Below are 15,197 nucleotides of genomic sequence, written 5' to 3' on the forward strand. Positions count from 1 at the left end.
ATTTAAAGATGATTTAAAATTCTTAACTTTATTTCGATAAGAAGACATCTAGTAAGTACGCACGATCCATTCCAGTCCTATTACATTACTTATTTAACATCTTGGGAGTACCTGAAGATATTCCGCTTTGTGTTATTTCGAAATAAAGGTTACGTTTAGCATTATACGCATTTTGCATTGTGACGAGCTTATTCAAGTTTAGGTAAAAACAAAAATGGAAGGCTGCGTTGGAGCTTCTGTATTATAAGTGGCCTAATTCTGCCGATTCTGAGAAGAATATCCGCCCATATTGCCGAGAAAGTCCAATGATGTACGAGAGACTGTTCTATTCAACACACATTTGAAATTTATAGAAACCGAAGGTGGTCGGACGAGTAGCCTTTCAGTGATATTTCAGGTCACAGATCAACGTATTTGGACTAAGGTCACGTGGTATTACTTGAAATTCAGTACAGACCAGGAACTATGCGGACGCCTGTTTGAAGGATGAATGGAAGACAGTTTGTGGGATGTAAGTGGATTAGGAGTGACTCGAGGTTTAAATTATTGACAACTTGAAACAATATCAAGGACACTTCGGATGTTATATAAAAGGCCCTCAGTGTTCCGTTGGTCCGTGTAGCTCTTCAGTGCCCAGCAGCCTGGTACCTGCCAACATGAAGCTCATGGTAAGTTCCTTCATCGCATTATAACAGTGAAAACTGAACCTTCAGTGAGTTGTTTAAAACTCATAACCAACTTAATAGTCACGGAATACTTGCTGGCCCAGTTGATAGCATATTTGCTCTCTAACATGCTGTGGATTCAATTCCACTGCAATGGATATTCTGAGATGTCTTAAGAAAGTTCTATATTTGGTCTATAGACTAGGCGAACTGGTTGGATACTAAATGTGCGATAGGGTTTACAATCTTTCCTCGATTGAAGTGACATAAAATTACCTAAATAGTATTAGTATTCGTTTCTTACCATTTAGTAAGCAACTAGTTGTGCTGAATGATAGCAGGAACGTTATGCCAAATTCTCAATTAGTTGGTTCAAAAACTAAAATTGCGAGATTTACGGGCTCAGGTTAACTGACAATTTCCATAGCTATATAGTTATCAAACTTAAAAAAAGGATTTTATTCTTCAATTTTTTTTAGAAATAATGAGTTTAGCTGGGCAAAATGTTATTTCATTTTAACTGTTATTAATATATTCAATGATCTGTAATTACTTTTTTTATTAGTTTTATTTTTTTATCAATCATTGGATGATTTTTAACGGGATATTTAAATAATATTAGCAGCATACATGTCTATCAAATAAACTGCTTAATTTCATTTCAATTATATAAATCGAGAACGACTGTAATATCTTAAACTTACCAGTATTTAATAACACAGTAGTTGTTTACTTGATTTAGAACAGCAGAAAATGGCGTCATTTTTCGTCCATTTCGTGTGTTAAATGTTCTTTTTTTTTTTTTGTTCTTTATAGCCTATTGATATATTTAAAAATGCTTGAAATGATAATTCGAAAAATAATTAGTAATAAATTAAATAGATATTTTACTAGCCTATAAAAAAAAAGGAAAAATAAATCAGTTATTTACTTTAGGAGATAAAGTAACTTATCTGTGAATTATCTAACACTTCTAGCTGACCATAACTGAATGTATCATTCATATAACTGCGCATTTGTTTGCGCAGATAAGACTTTTTAACGCTTGGTGGCGTTGTTAAGAAAATATATGTTTGAGAATTATCAGTCAAATAATTTGTAGTTGTTTTATTTAAATTAGTAATATTTTAGCAGCATTATTAATTAATTAAAAGTACAGAGAAATGTCACGATTAAACTATTTAAAAATAACTACCTATTTTTATTCCACTAGTAACTAATGCTTAAAAATATATTAAAGAAAAATATTAAAAAATATATAATAAATATAATTCAATTTTAAATAATAATTAATTTAAATTATTATTTAGAATTAATTGAAATAATAATTAAATCATTTCATGAAGAAATGGAAATATATTAAAGTTATCACTAAAATTACGTGATAAGCGTGTTGTACCTATTATGATCTATAATATTTTAATGACAAAATAATTTAAGCTAACAACTGAAATATTAACAATTAATGAAATGTGCTTTGTAAAAATCAATGCATTAGTTATTTACAAATATTATGATTTTATAAAAATATCTTTCTATTTATTTTTAGGTAACTTTAGCTCTCCTGGTGCTAGCGGTGTTTACCCTAGCGGCAGCCCATGGCTATTATGGCTATAGTTATGGCAGCCCATATCATGGCCAATATGGTGCTAAATATGGTGGCTTAGGATACGGTGGATATGGCCTAGGATACGGTGGTTATGGCTTAGGATACGGTGGTTATGGCTTAGGATACGGTGGTTATGGCCTAGGATACGGTGGTTATGGCTTAGGATACGGTGGTTATGGTCTTGGTAATAAATATGGTTATGGCCTTGGCCATGGTACATATGGTCTCGGTGACAGATATGGTTATGGTCGAGGATACGGCTTAGGTGCTTACGGTTCAGGCCTTAAATATGGACTTGGAGGAGCTTATGGTTTGGGTCTTGGAAGTGGAATTGGTTTATATGGACTAGGTTATGGCTCTAGTAATCCATATGCATACGGCTATTATGGGGCAAAGGGTTACCCTGCTTATGGTACTAGTTTGTACAGGGGCTACGATCACCATCATCATAATGGCCATAAAAGTTACCCATATTATGGATCCCACTATAGCGGATATCCTTATTCTGGCAATTATGGCCTCGGACTGAAGGATTATACATATGGCTATGGTAAAGGTTATCCTTACTATGGATCTTCCATCTATGGTTATGGATATGGAGGATATCCTTATGGAGGAAATTATGGTGCATACAAGGATTATACCAAGGGATATCCTTATTACGGAAGCCATATTTATGCACACAAGCCCTACCATTATGGTCATGACTATCTTAAAGGTTATCCCTATGCTGCTGGAATTTACAACGGTTATAAAGATTATCCTTATGCTGCTGGAGTTTACAGCGGTTATAAAGGTTATCCTTACTCTGGATCTTCAATCTATGGTTATGGATATGGAGGATATCCTTACGGAAGATATTATGGTGCAAACAAGGATTATGCCAAGGGATATCCTTATTACGGCAGCCATATTCATGCACACAAGCCCTACCATTATGGTCATGACTATCTTAAAGGTTATCCATATGCTGGTTTGTACGGTGGTAACGGAGCTCTATATGGCGGCTATGGTTCTCTATACGGTGGCTATCCCTACCACGGTCTCTATGGGTACAGTTATGGCTCCAGTTATCCATATTATGGTCTTCACAAAGACAAGCACCTTGGGCTTGGACACTACGGCGCTCATCTAGGAGGACTTCACAAGTACGGAGATAGCGGCTACTATTATCCATATCACAGTCTCTACGGCTATAGCTATGGTGGACTTGGAGGTCTCTATGGAGGACTTAAAGGAGCTGGCTACTACGGTTATGGCACAGGCTATCCTTATTCTGGTCTTAATGACTATTCATACGCTTATCCTTATGGAGGCTACTGGTATGACAAGAAGAAGAAGTAAATATCCTTCGTAAAAAGTAAGTTTTTGTTTATTTAGTTTTTGTAAAATAATAAGTATAATAACAAGTTATCTGTTATTATTACTCTGCTACAAATAAGTTCATGTAAAATTATTTTTCACGTAATAATTTAAATCCTTAAATGCTAATTTCTTCTTTCTTAATAGTTAACTTCTTTACGGTATTTATTTTTTAACAATTTCATGTCAGTGTTTTTCTAGGTTTATACACATTCATTCCCGTACAAAAACAGTAACTTTAGATACTACATTTAAACATTAAAAGATATATTTAAACATAATGCAATTTTTTATTTATACATTTAAATATGTATTGAAACATAAATGCAATCTTTATTTACATTTAAACGTGATTACAAGTTGAATGTTAATCTACATCGACACAATACACCAATAAGCAATTCCTATGAATGTATTCAATTAAATTTAAACATATTTAAAACGCATTGGTGTTTAAGCAATCTAACATAAAAAAAATAAACTTTCTAAAAATTTTTAATAAAAAAAATCTCATACCATTAATATTATAATATTCGTAGTTTTTTATAAAACAAATTACTTCTAAATCTTTATTTAGGAAAATTCGTACAAATTATTATAATAATCGAAGTTACGTAATGTATTTAACTAATATATAAGATAAAAACATCAAATTTTGCTTCTAATATTTCTTGATTTCTTTTTACAGATGGCGTTCTTGTCATTCCAACGAAAGAATCCAGACTCTTCTCCTATGCCTTACCGGTTCCATTTTCCGTCACAACTCCTGCTTCTGCCTGTTATCTTCTACCACCTGACTATATGCTCCTTCAGTCTGTGTTCTGAATTCTAGAAAAATAAAATATTTTGTAAAAAAATCAGAAAAAAAAAAGAAAAGAGTGGTACTTTTGCTTAAATGAATTTTCATACACAAATATCTTTATTGTACTGTGCACACCGAAAACTTTATATTTGTTTCATTGGTTCGACGTTTATATTCATGAAGGAGACCACTGCTAAACCACAAAAGCAGGCGATTTTGCAGATCTTATTATCACATCCAACGTGTGTGTGTGTGTGTGTGTGTGTGTGTGTGTGTGTGTGTGTGTGTGTGTGTGTGTGTGTGTGTGTGTGTGTGTGTGTGTGTGTGTGTGTGTGTGTGTGTGTGTGTGTGTGTGTGTGTGTGATTCACACATATCAAGGTTGTAATGGCAGTCTACAAAATGAAAATGATTTTTTTTTTTCAAATACTCCCACTTTTTTCTATATCACTTAAAAGTAGTCCTGGGCGCTGTTGATTAGTTATTGAAGCGCCATAATATATCAAACAATTCATCAACTTCACGTCTCTGCAATACGTCATTCTGAAACGACCTTAAAATCGACACCAAGCGAATTAAGAAACTTCACCATGACAATGCACCAGCGCACTCAGCCCAACTCATATCATTTTTGCCTAAGCAAACTTCGCATTATTATTAAACTGCATTGAAACAGATTAAAATAGACTTCGAGGTAAATGGAGCACTTCACCATGACAATGCATCAGCACATTGAATCAAACTTATACTGTAATTTTTGGATAAACAAACTTTGGATAGGAGATAAAATTGGATTGCAATAGTTAGTTGGATCTACGTTGACAACTAATGTTTTAAGTGTATTCTAAAGTTGGTATATTTGTTTGCAAGTAGAACAATCGGAATTTTTTAAACCAAAAATCGCTTAACTTCGACTAAGATGGCTTAACTTAAACACATAGAATAAATTAAATGCCAAGTTCTTGTTGAATTCGAAAGAAGATCATTCTAAGGAATAGACATGCATTTCATTAACCATAACACGGACTGAGGACATCATATGAGTACTTTCCCCCCCCCATTCAACAATAATTAAGCAATAATATAAATAAATATAACTTTAGGTAACAACAAAACACCATCTTGTGTGTAAAATGGTATTCTGTATTACCCGAAGTTTCTCTATATTCAAGTTGTTTTTCCGCCTCACTTAGCAGTTTAACACGTGACAATCCAAGGCTATTTCGTATAGAATCTCTTTATTAAATAGTCATTATAATAACTAATACTCGATAGTTGAAGTGTCCGTGAGTAATCTAAGTGGGTAGCCAATCAGAACGACTGGCTACAGATTTGTGGTACTCAGAGAAGTAAAACGCAGTTAGGATCAATTAATGCTCTCACAATTGAAGCTGTAAAAGTCTAAAGAAACCTCAAAGGACAAAACGATAAATGTAGAAGCAACAAAATAATATAATAGTTATTATGTCTTTACCAAAAATCAACAAGATTTACACTTAGCTGTCTTTGCGTCTAGATCCTGTCGAACCACATAGAAAATGTCCAGTTGATATATATATATATATATATATATATATATATATCTTTGACCAAAATATAAAAGAATATTGGTCAAAGAAGATTTTGGACACTTGGGAGAGGGAGAATCCCGAATATCTGGTGTCCCTGTTTATATCTACTAGGTGCAATAAACAAACAAGTTATTGAAACTTATTCTGTTGATGCAAAAATGTATTTTAAAGAATGAATCTGTTAGCGTATGCCTTAAATGTGTTCTAACAAAACTATAGCAAGTCTTCGAAAAGTGTGACTTCTCTAATAATACTTTTGATGTTAAAATTTAAGGCATACGCATCTCTTCCAAAGAGAATAACGATCTGTTTTTCCTTTGGATAAGTAGGTGAGGTTTTTTTTTTTTTTTTTTTTTTAAATTCTGAAATTAGTGGCAGTTTTAAATATGCATGTTTTATAAATATACAGGTTCAAAATTATAAGCATTACACTGTCTTAAATTACATATATAGAATATTTGTTTTAAGAATACGTTGTTAAATATAATTAAAACTTTAATATTTGTAAACATTAATCGAATTTTTAAAAAGATTTTAAAATTTTCTCAATTATTTTATACACTTTTAATAAATTATTATAATAATTAATTAAAAGAAAAATGGCATTAATTTTTGATTGCTGACTGGTATTGTAATAACCATAATTTGGGTTTCGATTTGTTTTAAGTTCAATTGCGGAAATTTTGGACTAGTGTTTCTCAAATTTTTCAGAATAATAGCAGCCCTCCGTTCAAGTCATTGGTTTACGAGTATGATACCATGTATGCAGAAAGTACGATAGACAGAAACAGGAAACTAATTTTCCATCGACCCCTCCGCAGGCCTGTAATTGAAGTTTTGCCTTTCTTCTAAGCTGTAAATCTTTACCATTTCACTGCTTTTCTTTTTTTTTACAGCATAAAAATTACATTTGCAATCATTTTAGCGGAACTCCAGGTGCCTCACTGTCACGAACAGGATCTTAACGACATACGAGATACCCGGTCGCACATCTAACCTTGGGTTATAATGAATGGATGTCACAAAAACCCTTTGACCCTAAACACACCGTTCATTTACATTGTTAATGATGGCATAGGAAGATCCACCCCCTGAACAGCGGTTGCGATTCGTGATTATTTAGATGCCCCTCCTCGTAGTACATCATTTGGTAGATGGCCCACCCAGACAATGGGACATCGCAAGTCACGAAAAGACTCCGAGGACGTTTGCTGGGATGTGCTGTCAGTAGCGAAGACCACCCTTCGTCACGGACATATGATAGCGAAGTAGAGAACAATACTGATGACAATCAGATAGCCCAAAAAAACCCGCTCAATATAAAATGGCCTTTCATCATTGATAAAATCAATACTGGAATTTATACGGTTCTCCCTTCTTTTCTTTACCATAACAACAAAAACATGTATGCTACAAATCGCAGTTTTTGATTTTGTTTTTAAAATTAACTCAGAATCATTCATTTGCCCACCTTCCATTTTTTTTAATAATCCCTCTGATTTATAATCGCCAATACGTGTACAAAAACTCAGTATGAAACACAAGCATTTTAGAAACGCAGGCAGGAATACAAATCTGTTGACCTACAGTACAAGGAGGCAGTTTGTCAACATCGTTTGAAGCTTTTTTAGTTCCTCGTATAGCGGAAGGATTTTATTATTTTAAGTGTTGACACGCAGAAGCTTCTGGTGGGCTGTATGACGATCCATCATTTGGAAGTTACACAGTGGCCACCTTTAAAAGAGAATATCAAGTGTTCTGGGGAAAATAAATAGCTAAACAAACTCAAATGAACGCTACAATTAATAGCAGCCATGTCACTGTTCTGCTGGGTTTAGAAACTGTTTCATCTTACAGTTAAAAGCCGACAAGAATGAATTCTCTTCGAATTCGTACGCCTTTTACATTTTTAAAAATAAAATTTTCATTTATTTATATAAAATAATAAAATTTTACTCACAATTTTCTTCAAAATCTTTTAATATATTTAAAACAATTTAAAAAATTTTACAAATATCAACTACACCCTTAAATATATTATATCATAAATTTACAAGTAAATTATATTAGAGGTGAAATGCTCGACCGTGAGATGTGGTGATCAATACCCTTGGAGGGTAATGGATGGCAATGTTGTAGCCAATGAAATTCTAACTGAGGCTCGGCTATTGCTGTTACTCTCCTGCCATGATCAGAGCTTTAATAGCTCAATAACACCTTATCCCTACACTGTCCTCTACAGATAACGGGGAAGATGAAAAGCATTCTTGCTTCGCCCCTTTAAGCCAGTCCTTATAAGGACTATAAGAAATGCTTTCTTGACTTAGAAAAGGCCTTCGACAAATTATGGCACTTTGGACTCCTATACAAGCTGATTTTAGCCGTATTCCATTGGATCTGATCCACCTCATTAAGTCCTTTCTTTCTGGAAGACGCATGCAAGTTAAAGTTAATGGGGCTGTATCTACCCAGCGACGGATCGTAGCTGGAGTGCCTCAAGGATTCCTCCTGGCGCCGATACTTTTCTCGATTTACATCGCGGACATCCCGCATAACCCGACGTCATCTATCATTGCTCTCTATGCTGACGATACAGCAATACTGGCCAGATTTCTCAAGCCGCATCTTGTTACAAAGAAACTACAAGATAACCTGCTGAAACTGGAACACTGGTTCTCCATTGGGAGACTGCAAGTAAACCCAATTAACAACAAGATTCCCTGGAAAACAGAAGCCAAATATCTAGGCGTACTGCTAGATAGAAAACTAACCTTCAGACCGCATACAAAATCCTTATGTGCAAAGGCATCAAAAGTTATCACTCAGTTCTATCCTCTTATCAATAGGAACAGCAAACTAGATATTAAAATCACATTGCTCCTCTACCAGTTGATGATTCGTCCCATTATCACTTATGCGTCCCCCTCCTGGAGCCATACTTCAAGCTCAAATATCCTTAAATTGCAAAATAAATGCTTTCGCATGATCTTAAATGCACCATGGTACATTAGAAATGCTCAGCTTCATCGAGACACAAATATCCCTTATATCTCTTTCCTGCAATCTCTCGCAGTAAAGTACTTCTCAAAATCGTCCTCACATCCAAATGAATTAGTCCAACAAGCAGCAAATTATGATGAATCGGAATTATGCAAATATAGACGACCTAAGGCCATCCTAGTTCCCTTTCAAGATCTATAACTTGCCCAACTCGGGATGAGCACATAGCTCATAAAAGTTTCCCTACACAGTAGCCTATCAAATACCAGGGATTAAAAGCATTATGCTTCGCCCTTATAGACAGTAACATTCTGCGTTCTGCGAAGCGCTGCAGATTAAAGGGCAAGAATAAAATGAAATAGAAGAAATTAAAAAAAAAATCTAGCAATTTGAATGGTTGGACTTTTGTAAAAATCCGCAAATGTGTCAAATCTTAAGATCTTATAGCCAGTTTATGATCAACTTGTCTTTAGCTTAGTTATTATAAACAACTAAATTTTTGTTAATTTTTGGTGCTACAAATGGTCCAAAGGAAATTAAAATTGACACCCATTTGACAATTGTTAAAACAGAGTTTCCCAAACTGTGTTCCGCGGAACACTAACACTAATGTTCCGCAGAAGGTGAATAAGTGTTCCACGAGAAGTTCTGGAAGTTGTCAGTTTAGTTTTCTAAGCATTTTTCATGAATAAGTATTTTAAAGTGGAAATATTCTGAGGAGAATAATATTCGTGAATAAGTTGAAAAGCTCAGACCCAGAACGCCTAATAACATCTGTGAATTGTTAATTTTCACACATCGAAACATTTCAACATTTGGGAAAGGGAATACCGCTGTTTATGACGGGTCATAAAAATTGCCTGCAAGAGAATTATAGCAATGGGCGGCGTATCCTCTGTTCTCAAAACTGAAGGAAATGACATCTGTGTAGCAAATGAAGATCAAGGCAGTCTGTATCCGGTTCTCAAATCTAGTAATACTGAATACTTTATTCTCAAGTTCAAATATTGTAGGGTGAAAGTTTCGAAACCGTAGTGTAGTATTTTTTAAAAGTAGTAGGCCTAGAGATTTATTAAAGTTTAATATGAATAAGAAACAAGAGACTTTGTTTAATTTTGGTGTTAAGAAATCTCTTATTGAAGGTGTTTGTGACGCAACAGATAGTGAATCATCCACCACCAGCCTTCAAAGCGATCTCCAGGATGTACAAAAGAAGGGGAAAACAACCCCTCCTTTTTCTCCGGCACACAGGAGAAAAAGTCTGCATTCACTCGTAAGTACTTAGAATAATATTATAAATATATTTGGGATAGGTCAATGAAAATCAGCACAAATTAATTTAACGATGTTTATGTTTAATTAATTATTAATTAATAATAAAAATCAGCTAAATTAACAATTAATTATTACTTAATACATTACAAAATAAACAAGGTGTTCCGTGAAAATTTCAGGATTTGTGAAGCGCTCTGCCATAAGAAAAGTTTGGGAAACGCTGTGTTAAAAGATGCCAAGTTCTATTGAATTCTATTCATCCAAGGACGAATTATTTTCAGTGTGAATAATTTCGCCAAATTTTCTAATAAAAAATAAAATACATGCAAGTTTCTTATGTATACTGTCTATATTAGCATATAGACAATATAAATGTCTATATGCTAATATAGGCATTTATATTGGGGTACCTACACTTCAACTGGACAGGTATTAATTACATCTTCGACATCCATACTACCCACTACTTTGACAGTTAGCCCAGCTAATTGGACCAAAACTATCAATAATTTGATTAGCTAGTGTAGTTTTAACTACACTATGGCTAAAACTTCCTCGTCTTCTTTTTTTATAATGGAAATACACAATTTGGAAAGAAGTCAATGAACACCATAGTGTAAGGAACAAACAGTCATGGCGCCACCTAAAAAGAAGTAAGACCTCCTTTCGCTATGATGATGCAGCAATCATACTACCATACTTTCGACAAACTTACGATAGCGTTCAATGGTTCCAGTTTGTCTCACATATGTCTAATCGGGTTGAGATCAGGGCTCTGCAGACCAGTCAAGTGTCGTGACGTTCATATCCACAAACCACGCAGTTACAGCAACGTTCGAAGCGCTAAAAACGGAGGTCCGAAGTCAAATCAGGAAAAGCAAGACTCTACCATCAAACCACCTCCTCCGAATTTCGTAGTTGCGGTTACGCACTCTGGTAAAAGACGTTCACTGGACATCCGCCACACCCCCACCCGTCAATCTGTTCGATAGAGATTGTAGTGTGATCCGTCGCTCCATAACCAAGCCTACACGTCCCGCTACACGCACTTTTTGCACCACTGAAGACGATGCTGCGTATTTGTTCGGGCAATGTGCGGTTTGCGTACTGAGGTCTTACCATGGAAACCCAAATATACTTTTTGTGCAGATTCGTCTTCCATTCGATACCCGGAACTCCCTTTTCAGTTCCCTTTTCGCAGCTTTGTCACCAGGACGCAGTGTCGTACTCACTTGGAAGCATCGCATTCCTCCAATTTATACCGGTTACAAACACGAGACTCGTTCCATGGCGCGATGCACGTTGCCTACGAGGGTGTCTGTTTACTTCTTAACCATTTAAGAATATGTAATTAAGGAATAAAAATACAGACACGTTATATAAAAACACAAGAAACACGATTCAAATATACTTCTTAGGTAGTTTCTTTTGAGACATCTACATAAAAATGAGTAATTGAGATCACTTACAAAAAGGAATTGAAAATCCATCTTCAGTTGATAAGCGTCAAATTTATGGGCTGAAGAATTTTTATCTCAGAAGCACTAGTAATTATATATGTTAAAAATTTAAAGTGAATAATACTCAAGAATATGGAAGAATACTCAACTCTTATACTACTTCACGAAATATAACAGTAATAGGACCCACACACACACTACGGAGCAACCGTAGTGTGTGTGTGTGGGTCCAGATGTACATGATATAGATTTGCGCACAGCTTTCAAATACAAGCAGTCAACGACATAAGTTCTGATCACAACCCCATCATATTACAACTAGGCACCATACAAGATTTAACGGAAAACACCACCACTTTATAAACTGGAAACAACTTCCCTCAGTCTTCCAGGAAAACCTTGGCCCAGTACACATATAAGAACCACCGAAGATATAGAAAAAGCAGTGAAAATCTTTGAAAAACAATTACTAACAGCACTATCACAGGTAACAAATATAACCTAATGTGCACCACCAAATAAACTCCCAGAGGACATAAAACGTCTTATTCGAGAGCAAAACAGATTAAGAAGACAATATCAGAGAACAATGGACCCAGCGGATAAACAAGCAGTTAACAGAGCAACAAACCAACAAACCAGTTGTTGGTTTGTTGCCGAAAACAACAAACTGTTGTTGGATTCGGTATGCCCTAAAGGATCACCGAAACCAACTTTGGAATAACAAATACATCACTTAAACACAGAGGATCAGTCATTGTGGAGAATGATGATATCACTTCGTTCGAAACGTAACACGCTTTCCCCAATCCAAAGTGAATATAGAGTCGCCTACAGTGATGAGGAAAAGGCAGAAGCATTTGCAGACATCTTAGAAAGACAATGCAGCTCCAATTATACCAAAGTAGATTTAAATTTCATAAGAAAAATCAACATTCAAGTGCGTAAAATAACTGAAAACGCCTCACTCCAATCCAAGAAGAAATCCGTGTCACCAACAGAAATATATGAGATCACAAGAAAACTAAACAACAAAAAGGCTCCGGGTCCAGATGGAATAACAAACAAGGCGCTCAAGCTACTCCCCCGTAAAGGGGCTATGCATCTGGTAGCCATCATTAATGCCATCCTTTGGCTAAATTATTTCCCAGAGCGATGGAAGCTTGCGGATGTCTTCCTAATTCCAAAACCTGGAAAAAATACACAGTTTCATAAGAATTATAGACCCATCACCCTTCTATCATGCGTAAGTAAAATAGCCGAACGCGCTATACTCACACGGATTCAAGAGGCAGTAGATATCAACCACGTCATGCAATACGAGCAATTCGGCTTTAGGAAATATCACTCTACAACGCTCCAAATTTATAGAGTAGTTGAACATCACACAAGGATTTGAATGGCACCAACACACTGGTGCAGTCTTCCTGGACATCACACAAGCATTTGATAGAATATGGCATTATGGTCTAATTTTTAAGCTACACTAAGTTGGAATCCCATTACCACTAGTTCTACTCATCAAATCATACCTAAATAACAGAAGATTTAAAATAAAACTCAATGGAATCAGATCCACAGAGAGGAGAGTCATTGCTGGAGTACCTCAAGGCTCTCTGCTGTCTCCCCTACGCTTCTCCATATACATGGCAGATCTTCCCAAATTGCCCCCATCCATCGCCGCTCTCTCTATTCCTATGACACAATTATCATAGCCAGATCCCTCCGTCCACATCTGGCCACAAACAAGCTGTAGAGAGAGAGAGAGAGAGAGAGAGAGAGAGAGAGAGCAGTCAACGAATTAGAGAATTGGTACAAAAAATGGCGTATCGTAATTAGCCCATGAAAAAGTTCTGTTGTACTTTTCACCAGACGTAAAGAAGAACCGAACACAAACATACAAATGTTTGGAAAATTCATCCCTTGGAACAACTCTACCAAATATCTAGGAGTTCATCTGGATAAATGCCTAAATTTCAGGACACGCATAAATAGTGTCTCCACTAAAGCAAGCCAGACTATGGCACAGCTATATCCACTTTTGAATAGGAACGGCTTCCTAAGCAACAAAATTCTCCTCTACAAATCAGTGATCAAATCGCAACTAACTTACACTTCTCCAACCTGGGGTCACGCAACTAAAAGCAACATCAACATATTACAGACGATCCATAACAAATGCCTAAGAATGGCATTTAATGCCCCTTGGTTCATCAGAAACATCCAGTTCCACCAAGAAGCCAACCTTCCAGATATCAAGACTTACATTACAGTCATTGCAGTAAAATTCTTCATAATCACGGATAATCACTGAAATCAGCTAATTCTTCAGGCAGCAGATTACAAACCCTCAGATCACTTCAAACATAAAAAAACCGAAATCCTCCATCGCAAGAGAAAGCTAATATAGCTTACAATGCTCACAATGAGTGGGTAAATTACCCACAATAATCCCCTCATACACAAGCTAAAATTAGATAAGGGATGAAGAGCCAAGGACTAGGTCCATCTCCCAAAGAAGTTCCAAGTTTCCAAAGTAACAGCATTTCGTTTATTGTGATATTTGTACCATCGAAACCAAGGTCCGGCTCCCACTGACGAGACGTCAAGTCGAAACTGGTTGGAAGCTTGGGTGATGAATGGCAATGCTGTAGCCCATGAAGTTTTAACTGAGACTCGCTGTTGCTGTCACCCAAGTCCTGGAAGGGGTAATGAATGGCAATGCTGTAACCCATGAAGTCGAGTGAGGCACGGCTGTTGCTGTTACCCCCCGTATGAAATACGAGCGACTCTGCTTGGTGGCGGGGTGAGCCTGCAACGGGGTGAGCCAAAGCTGAGTTCTTTTCAGTGGCAAGGTGAGCCTGTCGCCGACGGGAACAACGCTGAGTTTCTGATTCTGCAGGTTACTCATTGTTGGGTGATCCAGAAGATGTCACGAGTTTTTGGAGAGGTAACCTTGCACTTAAACAGGGAAACCAAAATAGAAAATTTTCAGTATACCCTTATTAAAATCAATATGTTCTAATACGAAATAAACTATAAATACTGTATTAAAGCAAAGATTTAATTGTAATCAATGACAATTAAATATAGTAACTCGAGAGAACTTGAACAAATATTTCACAAAAATAAGTGACACTTGAGTTTGTTTGGCAGCCTTACAGATCTTAGTAGCGATTAATTTCTTTATATCTGGTTTAATTTTGCTTAATTTCGAACGTGAATTTGACTCCAAATAGAGTATTGTTCTACCAGAACACGCGAGAGATGAGTCTCGCTCGCAATTTTGAGCTTTCCGGAAATATAGAAATATTTGAAAATTAATACATCATTTGTCAACTACTGATAGATTGAAAAAAAGATAAGTAAAGCATGTAATCATTTATCTTTAGAGAAGCAGAATTTTTAATATTTTATAATTTTTTATAATTTTTTTTATAATTTCATTTTGTAAC

General features: G+C 35.7%; 1 protein-coding gene across 1 annotated transcript; it reads left to right on the top strand.

The window, feature by feature from the left end:
- Positions 1 to 632: 632 nt before the first annotated feature.
- Positions 633 to 4,487, top strand: LOC150097058 (uncharacterized). Its single transcript, XM_090408359.1, has 3 exons — positions 633 to 668; positions 2,215 to 3,634; positions 4,325 to 4,487. The coding sequence occupies exons 1-2, from the start codon at positions 657 to 659 to the stop codon at positions 3,616 to 3,618; spliced, it is 1,416 nt and encodes a 471-aa protein (XP_090264485.1). The 5' UTR covers positions 633 to 656; the 3' UTR covers positions 3,619 to 3,634; positions 4,325 to 4,487.
- Positions 4,488 to 15,197: the final 10,710 nt, after the last annotated feature.

This window comes from Typopeltis vanoorti, chromosome 18 (assembly GCF_054136105.1).
Source record: "Typopeltis vanoorti isolate ZY-2024b chromosome 18, IOZ_Tvanoo_1.0, whole genome shotgun sequence".
Classification (NCBI taxonomy): Eukaryota; Metazoa; Arthropoda; class Arachnida; order Uropygi; family Thelyphonidae; genus Typopeltis; species Typopeltis vanoorti.